A 14240-nucleotide genomic window follows, 5' to 3' on the forward strand; every position below is an offset into this window, starting at 1 on the left:
AACCTCCTAAATGTGTAATAAACCCTGCTAGGCCCTATCACCCATTAGATTATTCCAATACAATAAAGGACAGTGAGATGTCCTATTCCTCATTTGCACTCTCAACAAAGGACAAAAAAACAAAACAAAACATGAGCAAGCAGAAATTGTCCTGATGTTATCACCAGCTGTGGGAAGCCCTGCCAGTACAGTAGTAAAAGCACTGAAGTACGAACCAAAGTTCAGCTGTTCGAACCCATCAGCTGTTCCACAAGAGAAAGATTAGGCATTTTGATTCTTTACAGATTTATAGCTTTGAAACTCCTGGGGCAGTTGTACTCTGTCCTATAGATTCACTAAGAGTCTGAATGAACTTGATGGAGGTGGGTTTGGGGCATATGAGATGGCTTAAAAAATTGATGAAAAATTTAATTATCTCTTAATTTCATTTTCCACAAACTTTGAAGCCCCTTCATAAAGAAAACTAGAGATTTCCTGAAGGATGTTCCTAGTATGTTAAGTGTCATCAAGTCGGTTCCACCTCACTGAACCTGTATAGGGTGAGGAGTGGCTGGTAAATTTGAACCACTGACTTATGGTTCAAACTGACCTTGTGTTCCAATACATTATCCCATGGCACCACACCAAGACTTTGCTCCTAGTACATCTACTGCCAATAAAAAATCAAGGCTAGTGAAAACTTCTGGTATCAAGTAGGAAGTTGTTTCATTGGCTTTTCTGTATACGTTAAACTATAGCCATGAAAAATGCTCTGCATTGAATAATGAATGTATAGAGATTTTCAAACTCAAATTGTTATAATTCTTGGGTCATAAAAAGGTCATGTTGAAGTTTGAATTGGAGAAGTAGCTAAAGGGACTATTGGCCAAGAAACCTCTAAAAATAATTTTATTAGTATATAGCATTTCTATCATTAGTAAACTTTGCAAATTTGTGTGAACTCTTTATTAATTTAGACATTCTATATACCTTCTCAAATTCTTATAATAAAAATCTCTTTAGTCATTTCTCAACCAAATACATGGAAGACCCAGTAAGATCAGAGGGTCCTCTCACCAAATATACGTTGGATTTGCAAAAGGCCAGGTCTCATATTTTCAAAATGTTTCAGATGTGCTTATGTGTATATTTTACAGTACAGCAACACCCCCTTCACAGCGACTGGTGATCATATTACCAATTTCTGTCCATGTATCTGAATGAGGGTTATAAACTTCAACGGAGTCCAAGGTTCCTGGGGCCAAGAAATCATGGCTGGAAGATCGGCCTCCAGAAACATACAAAAGCCCATTGACTGCCACAACACACATGCCTGCTCTAGGTACTTTCATTGAGGCAACTTCTACCCACTTTTCCTGTTTAAAAGAGAAAAAATACATGAGTCATACAATGGAATAATAACAGAGGCTGAGAATTCAGATACTATGGCTTTTTTGCATGTTTAAATTTCAAATTCACAATCCAGTCATATGCATTTAGAATGTTTTTAAATAAACTTTGGACAAGAAGTGAATTCAAAGGAAAATAATTAAAAAACACATCTATGACTATAATCATAAATTATGACCTAGAAATCACAAAGGGGCTTCAGAGAGTTCATGGGAAAATTCCATCTTTTAATTTCATTTTTTCATGAACTCTTTGAAGCCCCTTCATATAGACCAATATTCTGAAAAGTTATTTCTTCTATAGGATGTATGCAAAAATATTAACAACAAAAAAATCACCAAATCTTCAAGGAGAGAGCTTATATAGCAAAGAACTTTTATAAATTGTTTATTGACAACACGACTTACACATCTCAAAAAGAAAAACATAGCATATGTTGTTAAATACCATCAAGTTGGATCCAACTCATAGTGATGCTGTACAGAGTTTCCAAGGAGAGACTGATGAATTCAAACTGCCATCCTTGTAGTTCAAACTGACCTTGTGGTTTAGTGCTTATCCTACAGCGCTACACCAGGACTCCAATCCAATATAGCACATAATACTTTAAAATTTTTAATTGACCATGGAATCCTTTTTTCAAAGACTACCCAGTGGAATTCGTGATCTGCAGAACATACATTCAGAAATGGTTCTATAGACAGAGTTTAAAACTATGTCCTTTTTAAAATATCCTGTAGACTAAGAATGAGTTTTCCATTGTAAAACACTGGTAAAATTAAGAATATGCCCAAACTGTGTATAGCTGTCAAGGACTAAAATAATAATTATCTAGTCCTTAACATAAAAAGTGTGTTAGCTCCCATTTACATTATTTCCTGAAGAAATTTAAATAAATTGGTACAGCCAAAACAACCAATAATGCCCTACTTCAGGGAAATGTCTGTGCCAGAAAACAGGAAGCTACCAAAAATCCTAGGATGCAATCAAGAGAGTTAATAACAATACCCAAGTAAAAAAGGAATAAATAGGCTATCAATCTGAAAGTAAAGCATATGATGAGTAAAGATTTTAAGGCCATAAATCATGAACAGTGATCGTTCATCAATGTTAAAAAGTTAACTTCTTGAAGGCAGGAACCTAATGAGCTTCATATTCCAGTACCTAGTATAGTGCTAACACATTTTTAAGTGCCATCGAGTTGATTCTGACTCATAGTGACCCTGTATAGGGTTTCCAAGGAGCAACTGGTGAGCTTGAACCACCGACCTTGCATTCCAAACCGACCTTGCAGTCCAGCGCATTAACCTGCAGTGCCATACCAGGCCAACACATTACAGATTATCAATGTGTGTTTGTTGATCTGAGCTTAAATCCTAAAATCCAGGAAAATCCTCTCAAATTGAAGGGCCAGATTAAATTTCAAGGCTGTCTGATCATCTGAAATTACAGAACACATCACAAATCTGGCATAACTGAAAAAAGAAAAAAAAAAAGAAAAGAAAATATTTATTCATAAAATGATCCATAATTGGGTAAGGTTAATTAGGATGTTTTGGGTTATGGTTATCATCGGGCAGAACTAGCCCTTGCTTTATCACACAGTATTATTTTTCATTTCTATCACTGGTTTTGGAGTCCTGGTGTGGCACTGTGGGTTAATGCACTGGTCGGTTTGAACCGAAGGATCAACGGTACAAGCTCACCAGTCACTTCTTGGAAACCCTATATAATAGGGTCTCTATTAGTCGGAACTGACTCGAAGTCATACAACAACAACAAAATCATTGTTTTAGAACTACAATTTACTTTTTATCTTGAATCACCTCCAAATAAACTCTCTTAAGACCAGAAACATTATCTTTAGGATATGGATGTATAATGTAGAACTTGGTTATTGGCTGCTGTGTAATTAGCCCTAATTCATGGCAACAGCACGCACAGTAGAATTGGAGTGTTAAAATACATATGGTTTTCATTGGCTGATTTTCAGAAATAGATCACCAGGTCCTTCTTCCTAGTCTGTCTTAGCTGAATCTGTTTTCAGTATCATAGCAACATGCAAGCTTTACTGACAGATGAGTGGTGGCTGTACTCTGATGTACTGGCCAGGAATAATACCCAGGATGCTCTCATGTGAAGACCTAGAATTCTATAACCACCACTGTCCTCAACTTAGAACTTTAGATAGTAAATAACAATATCATTTTAGATTTACACATGAAAAATTAAGGTAGTTCATCATTGATAAGCACTTAATTTGGAACAAAAACCTATAAATTTCACAAGCATACTGAAAAACTAGACTGGAAAATACCAAAATGGCTATCAGAAGAGACTCTCAAACTTGCTCTTAGATACAGAGTAGCTAAAGCAAACTGACGAAATGGTAAGTGAAAGAACTGAACAGAAGATTTCAAAGGGCACCTTGAAAAAACAGAGTATTATAATGAAATGTGCAAAGGTCTGGACTTTGAAACCAAAAGGGAAGAACACAATGAGCACTTCTCAAGCTGAAATAACTGAAAGGAAATTCAAACCTAACATTGAAATACCAAAGGACCAAAAATTGAATGACAAAGGAAGTGGCTAAAGAAGATGGAAGGACTACATAGCCACTGTACCAAAAAGAAATAGTCAATAAATAAGTGTTATAAATAATTTCATAACGTGACTTATGACAAACACTGGTACTGGATGAAAAATTTCAAGGTGCTGGAAGAAGTGCAGCCAGAGTGCTCCTTGGAGGACAGGATGGCCAAACGTTGTCTCTCATACTTCAGACATATTATCAGGGGGTACCAGTCGCTGGAGAAGGATATCATGTTTGGTAAGGTGTTAGGTCAGAGAAAAAGAGGAAGACCCCCAACAAGATGGATTGGCAAAGTGGTAGCATCAATGGGCTTAAGCGTGACAACAATTGTGAGGTGGCACAGGAGTGGGCAGTGTTTCATTCTGTTGTGAATAGGGTCGCAATGAGTTGATACCCACTCAATGTCACCTAACAACAACAACCAGATGTTCATATAACATTAACTCAATACATAATTTACCAAAAATTGTAGTTAAGTGCTGTGGAATCAGTTCCAACTGTTATAGGGAAAAAAATCAATTATATCTTCGAATATATAAATATTATAGATTCTTTATGTAGTCTTAAACAAGAGTAAATACAAGACAAAAACAAAGATAGATTGTCCAGGTGATGGAAATCATAGACACCACGAGTTCCCAAAGTTCCGCTTCCAGGTTGTAAAGAGCAAAGGAATCTCCTCCCAAAATGTCACATAGGCATGCCCAGCCTACGGAAAAAGGAAGAGGACTATTGCAGATAAAAAAATTTAGTCTCTGAGTCTCTCGGGGCATGCCATCACAACCAGGTGACTGTTACAAGAAAAATCTAGGGATGTTCCTTCGAAAGAAGTCAAAACTTACTTTTAAATATACTGTTTTTAACTCTGGAAGTTCAGAGGAGCATGATGTACTCAAGAAAAATTGGCATCTGAACACTTAGACCTAGGCACAAGATAGAATTAAACTCTGCTAGGCCGTGGAGTCACAGGAGCTCTGGTAGAGTAGTGATTACGAATAGGGCTGCTAATCTCAAGGTCGGCAGTTTATAACTATCAGCTGTTCTGCGAGAGAAAGATGAGGCTTTCTGCTCCCGTAAAAATTTGCAGCCTCAGAAACCCTGTGCAGGGTCACTGAGTTGGAACCAACTCCACAGCACTTAACAACGAAAAGGCTGGAGTCATTCACAGGCAAAAAGCCTTCAGACTTCATGCTTTACAGCACGACTTCAACGATGTACCGTATAGGGTTTCCAAGGAGTGGCTGTTGGTTTGAACTGCCAACGTTAGGGTTAGCAATCTAGTGCTATGTTACAGCAGCACACCCAGCCTCCTGTGCCTAAAAATAGGAAATAAGATTTCTTCCTAATGATTAAAATATACCCCACCCCAATATTAAGGAAATAAAGTGAATTTGAATTCTCAAATTCTAATTCTGAGTTAATAAATAGATAATAAATTCTTGTTACAATTTAAAAAAAATTTTTTTTCAAGGTGCATTGAGGAACATTTCATAATAAATGTTGTTGTTAAACCCTGTATAGGGTTTCCAAGTCCTAGTGTGGCACTATAGGATAAGTACTGGACCACAAGTTCAATTTGAACCACAAGGTCAGTGGTTCAAACCCACCAGCTGCTCCTCGAAAACCCTATATAGGATCGCTACAAGTCAGAATGGACTCAACAGCACTTAACAACAATAGCACTTCTAGGGCTGCAAATCTTTGTGAGACGAGAAATCCACATCATTCTCCCACAGAGCTGCTGGTGGGCTTAAATTGCCGCTTGTGGTTTGCAGTTCAGTGCTTGTATGAGCCACTGTGCTCCCTAATAGAAGAATAAGATATAATAAAAGAAAAAGATAATAATCCCACTGTGTGAACACACCCGTTAAAGAGCTGAATTGAACTGAAAGGAGAAACAGACAACTTCATAATTACAAGTAGAACCATCAACCATCCTCTCTCAGTAATTGACAGAATACTTGGGCAGAAGGTTGCTAAGTCTAAGGGGGACTTAAACAACACTAAAACTCAACGTGACCTAATTTATAGACTACTCACTCAATAACCTTAAGGTTCACAACCTGATTCGTAACCACTACGCTACCAGAGCAGCAGTTCGAAACTACCAGCCGATTCATGGGGGAAAGATGAGGCTTTCTACTCCCGTCAAGATTTATAGCCTTGGAAACTCTGTACAGGGTTGCTATGGGTCGGAACCGACTTGAGGGCACTTAACAACAACAACAACACTCAATAAGGAGTCCTGATGTGATGCTGTGGGTTAATGTGCTGGACTGCAAAGTTGTTTGAATCACAAAGTCAGTAGTTCAAGCTCACCGGTCACTCCTTGGAAACCCTATACAGGGTCGCAATGGGTCAAAATCGACTCGATGACACTTAACAACAACAACAACACTCAATAAGGAGTCCTGGTGTGGCAATGTGGTTAATGCACCAGACTAAAAAGCTATTTGAACTGTAAGGTCAGTGGTTCAAGTTCACCAGCTGCTCCTTGGAAACCCTATACAGGGTCGCTATGGGTCGGAATTGACTTGACAGCACTTAACAACTAAAACAACACTCAATAAGGGCTCTGGTTATGAATCAGGCTGCTAACCTCAAGGTCGGCAGATCAAAACTATCAGATGTTCCGCAGGATAAAGATGAGGCTTTCTGCTCCTGTAAAGATTTACAGCCTGAGAAACACTGTGCAGGGTCACTATGAGTTGGAAACAACTCCACGATACTTAACAACAACACACTCAATAACAGAACACATGTTTTTTTTCAGGTATACCTAAATATGTACAAAAATAGTAATTATACAAATATACCCTGATCACAATGGAACTAAATTAGAAATTAATAATAAAAAGATACCTGAAAAATCCCTAGATACTTGGAAATTATATAACATACTTTTAATAAACCATTGGTCAAAGAAGAAGCTAGCAAAGATATTAGAAAATATTTTGAGATAAATGCTAATAAAAACATAACATCAAAATGTGTGTGGTATTCAGGCAAAGCAGTGTTTGATGCAAATTTATAGCCCTAAAGGTTTATTTTGGGGTCCTGTTGTGTGGCATTGTAGGATAAGCACTGAACTATGAACCACAAGGTCAGCGGTTCAAACTCACCAGATGCTCCTCAGAAACCCTATAAGGTAGCTGAATTTGAACCAACTTGATGACACTTAGCAACAACAACAGAGGCTTAAAGAAGTTGTTATTGTTGTTAAGTGCTGTCAAGTTAGTTCTGACTCATAGAGACTCTGTATAGGGTTTCCAAGGCTATAAATCTTTACAGGAGCAAAAAGCCTCAGGAGCAGCTGGAAAATTCAAATTACCTTGAGGTTAGCAACCCAGTTTGTAATCCACTATGCTACCAGGGCTCCTTCTTATTGGGGTTAAGTGCTAACGAATTGGTTCTGACTCATAGCGATCCAGTACAGCGTTTCCAAGGAGTGGTTGGTAGGTTTCAACTATTGACCTGTGGTAAACAGTCAAGTGCTTATCCTACAGTGCAATACCAGGACTCCATATTAAAAAGGAAGGTCTAAAATATTTTAAATCTAGAAAATATGAACAAATTAAACCCAAAACCAAAGCACAAAGAATAGATATCAATAAGGAGAAAATGAAAAAGCAGTCAAAAACAGAAAAAAAAAAGGACACCCAAAGCTGGCTGTTTTTTTAAAAAAAAAAATTAAAAAAAGGGAGAGAGAAACACACATGAAACAGCACAATGCTACTGAATCCTATATACATTAAAATGGTAATAGGATACTAAACATTTTAAAAGGTGCTCTAATAGCATAGTGGTTACGAGTCGGGCTGCTAAGTTCAAAGGTCAGCAGTTCAAAACTACCAGCTGTTCACTGGAGAAAGATGAGGCTTTCTGTTCCTATAAAGATTGACAGCCTTGGAAACAGAGTCGCTATGAGTTGGAACTGACTCCACAGCACACCATGAAACATTTTAAATTAGCCAACCTACCTCTTCAAAGGAATATTTTTCTACAGTATGAAGAGCATCTTGTGTTTCATTCCATCCTCCAATAGCATAGATGCAGTCATTTAGTGCAGCCACTCCAAGATATGCTCTTCTGGTTCCCATTGGAGGAAGTGGAGACCACCGCTTGGATAGTGGATCATAAACTTCAAAAGAACGAAGCTCTATTCCTTCATTGCTGATGCCCCCAATTACATAAATTAAACCTGTAAATGGAATATTTTTGTTCAGATGTCATATAAAATAGAATATAAGCAATAGTAAATACTTTTGCTCTAAGGTGGCTATGCTGATGCTATACCTGTGTAGGGTTTCAGTGGAGCGATTGGTAGGTTTGAACTACCGACCTTGTGGTTAGTAGTCCAGTGCTTATCCTATAGCACCACACCTGCAATATTATTTTTTAATTAAATTTCCACTTTAATTTCTAAATCACAGTAGAGTAACAGGAATAGTGACTATCTTTTGTTGACTACTATGTGGTGAATGATTGATATGCCTTACTAATTCTATTGATTTGCCTTATTACTTCCAATGTAATAGGGTTATCATATCATTTCCAGTGTAAGAAAGGGAAAAACACAAAAAGCAAAAGTCACTATGCCCAGAGCATTAATCTCAGTTATTTCAGAGTTTGAATTTGAACCTAGTTTAGCCTGGCTCCAAAGGAGTGAGTGTGTGCATACAACTCACTTGAAAAATAATACACACATATGCAAGACTTACAATTATTTTGTTTGCAAACCATACTTGATATACATGTAAAGTCAAAATTTATTTGCACACATTCTATAGCCTAATAAGAGCCGTTATACACAGATTGTTAGTAACCACTCTCTTTCTACCTATACACTTTGAACTTTTCTGCTTTGGAGCCTTTGCTCTGAGTGGTCCCCTGCTCAGACCACTCTCCTCACCACTTTCATCTGTCAAAAGCCTACATTCTAAGGCTCATGCTATTTAATCAAGGAGACTTTCCTTGATCTTCCAATAAGCTGTTGTTGTTAAATGCCACTGAGTTTGTTTCTACTCATGGTGACCCTGTATAGGGTTTCCAAGGAAGGGTTGGTGACTCTGAACTGATGACCTTGCAGTTCAAATTGACCTTGTGGCCCAGTGCTTTATCTACAACACCACACCAGAACTCCTCCAATAAGCTGATACTGGTGGTGTTAGGTGCCATCAAGTTGGTATTGACTCACAGAGATCCTATGCACAGGAGAATGAAACAGTAGCTGATCCTGCACCAACCTCACAATCATTGCTATGCTTGTCCACACTGCTGCTGCCACTATGCCAATCCATCTCATTGAGAGTCTTCCTCTTATTAGCTGCCCCTCCACTTTACCAAGCATCATGTCCTCCTCCGGGGACTGGTCCCTCCTGATAACATGTCCAAAAGACAAGAGACAAACGGCTATCCTGGCTTCTAGGGAGCATTCTGGCTATACTTCTTCTAACACAGATTATTTGTTTGTTGTTTTGGCAGTCCATGATACTTTTTTTTGTGTGTGAATTGAGGGATTGTTTACATGGGTGAACATCAGCTTTATATTCATCTTATCGTATTTTGTTTCATTGCAATGATTACAATTGATGGTCTATTCCACAGTCTGCCCCAGGCCTTGTTTTCACTGATGATATGGAACTTTTCCATGGTCTCTTTCCACAGATGTAGTCAATTTGATTTCTATGTATTCCCTCTGGCGAGGTCCATGTGTAGAGTCGTCTCTTATGCTGTCTAAAGAAGGTATTTCAAATGAATAAATCATTAGTTTTTCAGAATTCTATCATGCATTCTCCAGCATCATTTCTATCACCAAGGCCGTATTTTCCAACTACTGATCCTTCCTCTTTGCTCCCAACTTTTGCATTCCAATCACTGTGAGTAATGATCAATATCTTGATTGCATGTTTGATCAATTTCAAATTGAAGAAGTTGGTAGAATTCTTCTATTTAATCTTCACTGGCTTTAGTGGTTGGTGCGTAAATTTGAATAATAGTGGTATTAACTGGGCTTCCCTGTAGGCCCATGGATATTATCCTATCACTTAAAGCATTGTACCTCATGACTGATCTAGATATGTCCTCTTCAATTTGTCATTCCCTGCATAGTAAACCCTGCATAGTGGTTGTCAGATTCAAAATGGCCAATACCAGTCTATTTCAGCTCACTAATGCCTAAGATATCGATGTTTATGCGTTCCATTTCATTTCTGACTACTTACAATTTTCCCAGATCCATACTTTGTACATCCCATGTTCCAATTTTCAATGGCTGTTTACAGCTGTTTCTCTTTGAGTTGTGCCCCATTAGTAAATGAAGGTACCACGGGCTTTTCTCCCATGAGCATTACTCCATTCGCATTATCACGGTCCCCTCTATTTTGAGGAAGCAGCTCTTCCCCAGTCGCATTTTGAGGGCCTTCCAACTTGAGGGGCTCATTTTACGGCACTATATCTGACAGTGTTTCTCTGCTATTCATAAGATTTACAGTGACTAAATATTCGGGAGTAGGTTGTCACTCTTTCTTCCTAGTCTGTCTTTGTCTGAAAGCTCATCTGAAACTTGTCCACCATGGGTGACCCTGCTGGTATTTAAAATACCGGTGGTATAGACTCCAGAATCACAGCAACTCACAAGCCACCACAGTACAACAAACTGACAGACAAGTGGTGGCCATTTGGTTTTAAATAGTCACTTTAAATTTCAAGAAGATCTGTGTGTATGCGTAGTAGAACCCTTCAGGGGTGGGGATGTGGTGTCCATTCGCTCAGGCATCCCCTCTAGTCACCAGAATGGAGGTGTGCAGACAGTGAGAGACCAATGAATAGATAACAAAAAAACAATGTCCACATCTGTATCTCCATGGTTCTGTCAGGCGTTCATGGCTGTTTTGATCCTTCCCCCACTTGGTCTCTCCCAAGATGGTGGCTCCCGGGAGTAGCTTAGCATCTTGAATTAGAAAGCAACTGATTTCTTGATTCTACTACAAATTCCCCTAGCTGTAAGCTTTCCAATCTTCTAAGTATTCCTTTATATGTGATTCAGAGTTCTAGCACCATCCCCTGTGCCTGCTTGGTCCGGTATTCTGTGTTGTTGATGATGGAGCTCCTCACTGCACGTTTACCCAATCCGCCATCTTAGAAAAGATCCCTCTCTACGTCTAAGATTTTTAGACTGGATGGTCAAAATAATGCATATAAAACAACTAGAGCACACTGTAATATTAAACAGTTGTACCGTGTAATTCGAAAATTTAAATGCTAATGGAAATCAGAAAAGGTGCCCATCAAGCAGAAGAAACTTGAGCTGGGTACTGAGCAAGCTGAGCTGCCATATAACTATGGGCAGATAGCTTTCTACTCCAGAGGTGCATGCCAATCTTCAATAACTCTGGACATTCCGTTTCTATTTGGCAATGCTTAACTATTTTAATATATAGTATGATATTTTTCAAATTCATGATTCAATTATTTCCTGTGGACAGAATCATAATGTACCTTGTAAAAACATTGAAGAGGCCTTTAAGAAACAGTATGTGAAGATTACTTTTTATATTCTAGCCCTACTTAGAAATACTGAGAAACGCCTGAATGGGACAGAAAATGACAATGAATGCCAGTTCAAATACTTACTTTGCTAAAACCAAAACCCACTGCTGTGGAGTCAATTCTAACTCATAGTGACCCTGTAGGACAAAGCAGATAAGGTTTCTAAGGCTGCTCCATAAGGTTTCTAAGGCTGCAGTCATTACAGATGCAGGCTGACACAGCTTTCTTCCCACTGAGTGGCTGGTAGATTCTAACCTCTTATCAGTTAGCTGCTGAGTGCTTAACCACTGCACCACCAGGGCTCCTACTTTCTTGGGAAGTCTGGTATTTTTGTGTATCTAGAATTTTAAATTCTAGTGTTTTTTATTTTGGAAAAAAAAAATTGTTTTTGCAGTAACAAATAAAGGTCAATGATATGAGATAAAAAGTAGAACTACTATACTACTGTTGTTATGTGCCGTGAAGTCAGTTCTGACTCATAGCGACCCTGTACAGGGTTTCCGAGGCGGTAAATCTTTATGGGAGCAGAAAGCCTCATCTTTCTCCTGAAGAATAGCTGGTAGTTTCGAACTGCTGACCGTGAGATTAGCAGCCCGATTCATAACCACTATAGTACCAGAGCGCCTTACTACTAATGCCAATCATTTAATGTTGCTGGGCGCCATCAAGTCGATTCTGACTCACAGCAACCATCCCCACAATAGGACAAAACACTGCACAGTCCTGCACCATCCTCACAATCCTTGTTAAGCTTGAGCCCATTGTTGCTGCCACTGTTCTAGTCAATCTCATTAGGGGTCTTCCTCTTTTTTGCTGACCTTCCATTTTACCTAGCATGATATTCTTTTCCAGGGAATGATTCCTCCTGACAGTATGTCCTAAGTATGAGAGACAAAGTCTCGCCATCCATCCAATGCTTCCAAGTAGCATTCTGGTTGAACTTCATCCAACACAGATTTGTTTGATCTAGTAGTCCATAGCACATTTAATATTCTCCTTGAAAAACATAACCCAAATGCATAATTCTTCAACAGTCTTCCTTATGTCTAATGCTATATGTCCTCTGATTTCTTGACTGCTGATTCCATAAGTGTTGATGATGGATCCAAGCAAAATGAAGTCTTTGACAACATCAATCTTTTCTCCATTTATCATGATATCAATTATTGCTCCAGTGGTGAAGATTTTTATTTTGTGTACATTGAGGTACAACCCATACTGAAAGCTGTGGTTTTTGATTTTCATCAGTAAGTAATTTTAATCCTCTTCACCTTCAGCAAGCAAGGTTCTATCATTTGCATATGGCAGGTTGTTAATGAGTATACCTCCAATCCTGATGCCCTAGTCTTCATATAATCCAACTTCCTGGAGTATTTACACAGTATACATACTAAATAAGTATGGTGAAAGAATACAACCCTGGCACACATCTTTCCTGATTTAAACCATTCAGTATCCTCTTACTCTGTTCAAACAATTGCCTCTTTGTCTATGTACAGGTTCCTCATGAGCCCAATTAAGTGTTCCAGAATACTCATACTCCGCAATGTGGTTCATAGCTTGTCATGATCTACACAGTCGAAATTTTGCTTTTGAACAGTCAATAAAGCACAGGTAAACATCTTTCTGGTGTTTTCAGCTTTCGGCCAAGGTCTATCTGACATCAGCATTGATAGCCCTTGTTCCATGTCCTGTCTGACAGTGATATTAATGTCTGAAGATTTCTGCATTCCATTGGGTCACCTCACTTTGGAATGGACACAAATATGGATCTCTTCCAATCAGTTGTTCAGGTAGCTGTTTTTTAAATTTCTTGGCATATTGAGTGCCTCCAGTGCTGTATCAGTTTGTTGAAAGATTTCAATTTGTATTCCATCAATTCCTAGACCCTTGTTCTTTGCCAATGCGTTCAGTGCAACTTAGACTTCTACCTTTAGTACCACTGGCTCTTGATTATATGCTGCCTCTTGAAATGACTGAACATAGACCATTTCTTATTGTTACACTGACTCTATATATTCTTTTTTTTTTTTTACTTGTAATTAGTTTGTTCTTACTGGTGACATTAACATTTAATTATAGTAAACATGATGCTTGAGAATTTAATATCTTGAAAATCTAGATTGATCTGTTTTTCTTTATGTTGTTGTTGTTCTTAAGTGCTGTGAGTTGGTTGCAACTTATAGTGACCCTATGTAAGGTTTCTGGTTTTGAGGCGGGGTCGACCAACTTAGAGACCCACAAGCACAGTCCAAAGCATCTCATTACAACCCTGTCGCCCCTGCTGCGCTTCCGCCTCTTGACTGACATGACATCCAAGGACGGAAATCCCACCTTTGAGTCAGACTTAAGGGCCCTAGTGCAAGGAGATTCGTGTTTAACAGCGACCACACAACTGCCACTCGTATGTCTGTCGTGCTGTGGTGGTTTGAATTGCTGTGATTCTGAGGGCTAAGCCACCGATATTTTAAATAACCAGCAGGGTCACCGATGGTGGACAGGTTTCAGATGAACTTCCAAACAAAGACAGACTAGGAAGAAAGTGACAAACTACTTCCGAATCGCTAGTAACTGAAAACTGTATGAATAGCAGAAAAACACTGTTAGATACAGGACAGGAAGGTGGGAAGGCACTTCGAATGTGACTGGGAGAAAAAAAAATGCCTCCTCCAAGTAGAGAAAAGCTTCATTTGCTAATGGGCCACAA

At 38.7% G+C, this 14240-nt stretch overlaps 1 protein-coding gene across 1 annotated transcript in view; it reads right to left on the bottom strand.

The window, feature by feature from the left end:
* Positions 1-994: 994 nt before the first annotated feature.
* The window catches only part of IPP (intracisternal A particle-promoted polypeptide), a 50609-nt gene continuing 37363 nt past the window's right edge, over positions 995-14240 (bottom strand). Inside the window, exons 8-9 of the mRNA XM_006839708.1 lie at positions 7963-8183; positions 995-1355 (exon numbers count right to left, since the gene is read on the bottom strand). Coding sequence (XP_006839771.1) covers positions 1131-1355; positions 7963-8183 — 446 coding nt within the window. The 3' untranslated portion in view covers positions 995-1130. The remainder of the gene's footprint in view (positions 1356-7962; positions 8184-14240) is intronic.

The sequence above is a fragment of the Chrysochloris asiatica genome, unplaced genomic scaffold, assembly GCF_000296735.1.
Source record: "Chrysochloris asiatica unplaced genomic scaffold, ChrAsi1.0 scaffold00026, whole genome shotgun sequence".
Taxonomy (NCBI): domain Eukaryota; kingdom Metazoa; phylum Chordata; class Mammalia; order Afrosoricida; family Chrysochloridae; genus Chrysochloris; species Chrysochloris asiatica.